Genomic DNA, 7,049 nt, shown 5'->3' on the forward strand with positions numbered 1-7,049 from the left:
GCATGTCGGAGCTTAAGCAAATTTCTGCCCAATACGTTGAATCTGCCAAATTTGTATGAATAAGGTTATCTTTTGTTCCTAATCTCCGCGCTCCTTAGTCCATACTTTCGAACTATAAAAGCTATTCACAAAACTCTTGTTATATTTTACTTAATTTTAATAAAACTTCTGAAAGTTTGAACCGCGTCATAAAGCTTGCAATGAACCTAAGTCCAGTATTTTCAACATAAGTTCCCATTTGGTCAAAGTTATAGCCTAGAGTGTAAACGTCCCTTTCACAAGAAACATACGATCCAGGCTTATTACACAACTCGACAGCAAGATGCTTATGCCTTGTGTTGTATCTCTGATGCTTTTCAGTACCTGATTGAATGGAATACATTACAAAAAGCTTCACCGAATAGTTAATTGAACCGTTGAATACACGCCTTTGAGTTGCCAAGGCTAGTTTTGACGGTTTAACAGCTTTTTTCAAGATTCTATTTTGATTTTGAAGTTCCATATTTCTTGCTTCAGTTGTTATATGCAACTGCTTCTGGTTAGCATGAGCTTGCTTCTTCTTCTCCTTTTTGATGCCATTCTTTCTTTTATTTCTACATGTTCTTGCTGTTTCTGATCTTGGGTGAGTGATTTTTTCCATATTTTTTGTTATAAAGTCTAAGATTTATAACGGAAATATAGATTCATTTGACTTGATGATCCATCATTTCCAAAGTTATCTCTACCCTTATCATCACACATTATGCTTGGATGTAAAGTCTAATTCTGTACAAATACTAAAGAATTTAGTAAGGATCATTAAATTGCATTTGTAATTTTGATGTGAGACTTCTCTACGTCTCAACCTAAATTTTCTAGCTGCCCCTTCATTTCTTAGCCCTTCCTTATAGATAATTTTGTCATGTTACCTTCTTTTTAGCGGTTTCAGAAGGGTTCTACCCTCCCCGCATTAAAAAAGAGACAACCGTAATAATCTTTATTCTTATGTAAAAATGCACTTTCTACAAAAGAGAGGGTACACTACACAAACCATTAAACCTACTACTGTTAAATATCCTAAAAAATGATAATTGATAAAAAAAATTAAAATCAATCGTAAAAGGGGTTACGCACGGAGAACGAGTCTCGTGTTCGCAAAGCGAAAGGGATTCTATAGACGCCGGGTAGACGCCCCAAGTACATTTTTCCGAAAATCCTAAATCCCAGAGAAATTCCGAAAATCTAAAAATTGCAACTTAAAACGGATCAAAACTCAAAATACTGCGAATCTTGTGATGATGACGTAAATCTATTTACAGAAAGTTAAAGGAAGCAAACAATTCCCGAGTTAAAAAAGGGAAAATAACTAGGATAATTAACTTAAAAGAAGCACAATTTCCCGAAATAGATAATCAAAAATAACTCGGACAGCTACTAAAGGAACCAAAAATTCCAAAGTTAAAAAATGAAAAATAACTTCCGGGTCTCTAGATTATTTCGAAAATTTTTGTTCGAAAATCTTGGTCGATTCGAACGTTAGATTCGAACAAAAACATTCGACAATTAAGTTTCCGCCGAAAATATGCGCATCAAAATAAACAAAGAATTTTTTTGATCCAGAAGCTTCAAATTAAATGCAGCAGCTTTTTCAGAGATGTGAAATTATCATTATACGGAGAAAAAGAAGATGTATTGTATTTTTTCGATTGAGAAGAAATTCTTCATCATTGCGTTTTTCTATAAGATTGATAACACTTTTCGATGTTTTTGTTTCGATGCATGTATGAGAGAAACTTGCATACTGGACTGGTTTTAAATAGCTATATATAAATGGTCTGAAACAACATTTTTGCAACAAAAACTAAATGGGGAACTTCTCGACTTTCAACTGTATTGTCAAGCTGTAAACGTGTCGAATTTTCGAAGTTGTTGAAGAATTGATGCTGAAAAGTCAAAGTTTTGTGGAGGATTGGGGGAGAGACACAAGAGATTTTTTACAAAAACCCCTCGTTACCTGGTTTAATAAAAAATATTGAATTTCCCTTGTTTTGTTAAGGAAAATATTCTTGACAAGTATTAAAGAATTTCAGGTTTTTATGGCATGCATTGATAAAAAGAACTGTTTGGTTTTCACGAAACGAACGAAAGTGCCGAAAGCTGAATTTATTTGCTTTGGATCGTGTCACGTGTGTGTCGAGTAGTTTTGTAATAATTTCTATATATTTCATCAGTTTTAATTTCACTGACTTTTTGGAAAGAATGGAGTAAGAGCTCATCAAAAATTTTTTTTTTTATGTTTTTCCATTATTCATTCCGAGAGTTCAGTTCTTTTCGGCTGTTTTGTTTTGATTTTCTCACGCTGCTTACCCAAATGTTAACTAATTTTTATTTAAAGTCGTCCTAAGGCCTCATAACACCCCTCTCTCATTGCATTCGTAATAAATTTTCCGATCCAAAGAGGGGTTAGCCATTTCCAAACTCCTTTCCAATCTCGAGTTATCGCATTTTTTTGTTTTGATGACGTCATCAACTGAAAATGGCTAAAGATTCAGCCAAATTTGAAAATCGTACTCAAGCCTTATAAACCCTCCCCTCTTATTCCCCATAAAATCCCCGATAGAATGAGGGGTCAACGACCTCCCAATTCCTTTCCAAACACGAGATATCGCATTTTGAAGCTTTTCCCAAACCCATGACGTCATTGGGTCCCTTTACCCCTAATGTTATCAACGGTCAATTCGCGAATTTTGAAATTTTAGCGGTCAACAGGTACCTTATGCCCCAAGGGTCCCAAAAAAAGAAAAAACGTCAACTTTTTTCAAGGGAAAGTGGGTTTTTAAATTTGCGAAAGATTGAAACTGCAACGACTTCATCTCAAAAAACGCTAATTTTCACGAAATTTTCAAAGTTGAAACATTCCAGAGGCTAAACACGGAAGAATAGCGGCTAGACGAAAAAAATCGTGAAAAAAAAAAGACTGAATTTCCATTTGTAGGGCCCGCATATCATTGAATTTTTGTAAATTTTGCTTACGCGCATGCGTTTGCCAAAAGAGTCGCACTCCGCTCGCTAACGCTCGCTCCGTGCGTAATCAAACAATATCCAAATGAAAAAATATGATCAATCGTAAAAGGGGTTACGCACGGAGAACGACTCTCGTGTTCGCAAAGCGAAAGGATTCTATAGACGCCTCAAGTCCACACTAGTTATGTAAGAAGAGGTGAAGGCTATCAATCCGCTGCTCAAAAGAATATCGTACTTTTTTTCCGAAAATCCCAAATCCCAAAGAAATTCCGAAAAACTAAAATTCCATAAATCTAAAAACTCAAAATACTGCGAATCTTGTGATGATGACGTCTTTTTGGCCCTAAATGACGTCTACGAAAGGGTAATAAATAAACTTTTAACTTTACTGAAAGTGAAATCGATTTCTAATTGATCCGATATATTCTCGGAATAGCTCGGTTTTTTTCGTAACTCGGTTTTTTAACTCGGAAAAGATAACTCGAGAATTCTGGGTCTTTATAATTTCGAATATTTTTGTTCGAAAATCTTGTTAGATTCGAACGCTAGATTCGAACGCCGAAAATATGCACATCAAAGATCAAAATAAAGAACAATTTTTCGATCCAGAAGCTTCAAAGTAAATGCACGCAATGCAGCAGCTTTTTCACGGGCTTTTTCAGAGACGTGAAATTATTATACATTACAGTATACACAGAAAAAGAGGATGTATTGTATTTTTTCGATTGAGAAGAAATTCTTCATTGATAAAACTTTTCGATATTTTTGTTTCGATGCATGGATGAGAGAAAATGCATACTGTACTGGTGTGTTCAAGATTGTTGAAGAATTGATACTGAAAAGTCACAAAGACACAGTTTTGGGGAGAATTGGGGAGCGGAGACACGTCACGAGAGACTTTTTACAAAAATTCCTCGTTAGCTGGTTTAATCAAAGACATTGAATTTCCCTTGTTTTGTTATGGAAAATATTCTTGACAAGTATAAAGAATTTCAAGTTTTTATGCATACATTGATAAAAAAACTGTTTGGCTTTCACAAACGAAGAAAGTGCCCAAAGCTGAATTTATTTGCTTTGGGTCGTGTCACGTGTGTGTCGAGTAGTTTTGTGATAATTTTCATCAGATTTAATTTCACTCACTTTTTGGAAAGAATGGAGTAAGAGCTCATCAAAAAATAGTTTTTTTTTACGTTTTTCCATTATTTGTTCCGAGAGTTCAGTTCTTTTCGGCTGTTTTGTTTTGATTTTCTCACGCTGCTTACCCAAATGTTAACCAATTTTTATTTAAAGTCGTCCTAAGGCCTCATAACAACCCTCTCTCATTGCATTCTCGATAAATTTTCCGATCCAAAGAGGGGTCAGCCATTTCCAAACTCCCTTCCAATCTCGAGTTATCGCATTTTTTTGTTTTGATGACGTCATCAAATGAAAATTGCTAAAGATTCAACCAAATTAGAAAATCGTGCTCAAGCGTTATAAACTCTTCAATCTCATTCACCATAAAATTCCCGATAGAATGAGGGGTCAACGACCTCTCAACTCTTCTTCAAACTCGAGATATCGCATCTTGAAGTTTTTCCCAAACCCGTGACGTCAGTGGGTCCCTTTACCCCTCCTAATGTTGTCAACGGTCAATTCGCGAATTTTGAAATTTTTGCGGTCAACAGGTACCTTATGCCCCAAGGGTCCCAAAAAACCATAAAACGTCAATTTTTTCCAAGGGAAAGCGGGTTTTTAAATTTGCGAAAGATTGACAGTGCAACGACTTCTCTTAAAAACGCTAATTTTCACGAAATTTTCAGTTGAACCATTCCAGAGGCTAAACATGTTGGAATAGCGGCTAGACGAAAAAAATCGTGAAAAAAAACTGAATTTCCATTTTTAGGGCCCGCATATCATTGAAATTTTGTAAATTTTGCTTACGCGCATGCGTTTGCCAAAAGAGTCGCACTCCGCTCGCTTACGCTCGCTCCGTGCGTAATAAAATATAGAAATAAAACGACATAAAATGACCAACAAGTCCAACAAGTTTTGTTCTAAAAATGTCAAAAACTGTAGGAGAGAAATTTGTTGAATCGTTTGAGAAAATTTAGGGGCAAATCAGTGACAAATAGTGAAAGTGTGCGAACTACACAATCATTTATCCTCGACAATGCAAATACATGAGTAAAAAATGATTCAAATGAAACGTCAAAATTCGCAACAGGTTCTACAGTCATCCGAACGGTACCATCATTATCAAGCTGAATATTGTTGTTTTCGTCTTGCGTTGAGTTCTCCAATTCTGTGGTTGTTGGTGCTACTCCTTTCGATCTGAATCTCGATTTAATGAGGGAATCTAAGTGAAGCCGATCTGTTGGACAGAGTCTGAGCTGTGAACTCTCTGTTGATTGCAGAACGACTTCACAGAGAAGGTCACTGAATGGAATGGTGCGTAGCTTCCTTTCCTTATTCGAAAAAAGGATATCCGGACCCTCGTCGGTGCTCTTTTTATAAACTGATATGATCACAGACAAATCCTTTTTCTTTGCTGAGTTGAGAGGTTCAGGAGGTTTGTACTCGACTCCACTACATTTTATCCTCTCTATCATACCGATTTGAAAATCCAAAGTTAGACGTTCGATGAAGGCGAATTCGGAAAATAAAGCCACATTCTCACTTGTGGTAATTTGATTGATTTTGTCAGATTTACGGGTAAACTCTTGCCGTTGCCTAAAAACAAATGTTAATACCGTCTGAGTCGGAGGTTTATTACTTAAGGAATACATACATAAAATAAGGTAGAGATCAACTTTTGAGACGAGCAAACTATTTCGATGGAATTTCAGTATTTCTTTAGTCTTACAGTAAAGTCGGTCCTAAAGATGATACCAACAAACAAATAAAACATAAAGAAGGAATGGGATACATACCTTACACGTGTTAAGCGTTTCTTTGAAAGTTTTGGGTCCTGATTCAGCATATTTATCAGCTTTGACTTGTAGATCTTTTGGCTCGTACCCGGTATATGGACAGTTGGATCGATGGTTTTTGTTGTTTCTGGACGGTCATTTAACACAGATCTTGATAAAAGCCCTTCGGGAGTAGGTAAAATTTCCATCTCTTCTCCAAAAGCTGACACGGATGTTGTTCCCTCCATGACCTGATCAATATCGTCTTCCTCAAACAAGTCACTTTCAATCGATTCGGTAGATGTGAACGGATTTAGCGTATTGTGTTTTTCATGAAAGGGCTGGTAGAACTATTTGTCGTTGTCGTGGTAAGGTGGTAATTTATTACTGACTGTGTTTTCAGGACACATTCCAACTAGAGCAGCCATTTCACGTGCTTTAACAATACCTGAAAAGGAAATAATTTAATGATTAGAGCCGTTTACTATTTTAACAATATAATTCTACGAAATCTAAATGAGATATAAGAAGAACGTGATATCTGAATTTAGATGTAAATAAGCCATACCTTCTTGCCATGCTACCAGCTCTTCACCTTCTGTTGGGTATTTTGTCAAATCCACCTTCAAATAACCGTCTTCCTGTTGTTTCTGCCAAATAGATTCACCTTTCGGGTGAGGCTTTGCAAACTTTGGCCCTTTTGGATCAGCACGTAGTTGTTCCATGCGCACCTGATGTGATAAATTCCGGATCATGTCAAGGAGGGTATAATTGTGATGATTCCCCACCCATTGTCCGAGGGAGCTGAAGGTTGTCTCACAGCAATCTGTTCCAGCTTCTGACAGATGACAAGGAGTATTTGGCATATTATCCCTCATGAATATGATGATGTTGACAGCAGAGTGACGTGATAATATCACATCGATATAACTTTGACCGGAGATAAAGTTGTCTTTCTGTTTAAGCTTTGGCGTTTGTCTGATCCAATTCTGCCAAATAGCGAGGAAATGTGACACAGCAGATGCATATTTGATCCTCTCCACCAAACTGGCAACAACGCTGTGAAAAATCTAAGATTGAATTTAAAAGTCGTTATCATTACGTGTTTGAATGATGCGTGACTTGAATTTGTAACAAAATCTTTCAAATTTGTTC

The 7,049-nt window shown here is 36.4% G+C and overlaps 1 protein-coding gene across 1 annotated transcript; it reads right to left on the reverse strand.

The window, feature by feature from the left end:
• Positions 1-6,244: 6,244 nt before the first annotated feature.
• On the reverse strand, positions 6,245-6,790 carry LOC136818785 (uncharacterized). Its single transcript, XM_067075022.1, has 2 exons — positions 6,463-6,790; positions 6,245-6,342 (listed from the first exon to the last, which is right to left on the reverse strand). The coding sequence occupies exons 1-2, from the start codon at positions 6,770-6,772 to the stop codon at positions 6,245-6,247; spliced, it is 408 nt and encodes a 135-aa protein (XP_066931123.1). The 5' UTR covers positions 6,773-6,790.
• Between the last annotated feature and the right edge of the window lie 259 nt (positions 6,791-7,049).

This window comes from Clytia hemisphaerica, unplaced genomic scaffold (assembly GCF_902728285.1).
Source record: "Clytia hemisphaerica strain Z4C2 unplaced genomic scaffold, Clytia hemisphaerica genome assembly, whole genome shotgun sequence".
In the NCBI taxonomy this organism is placed as follows: domain Eukaryota; kingdom Metazoa; phylum Cnidaria; class Hydrozoa; order Leptothecata; family Clytiidae; genus Clytia; species Clytia hemisphaerica.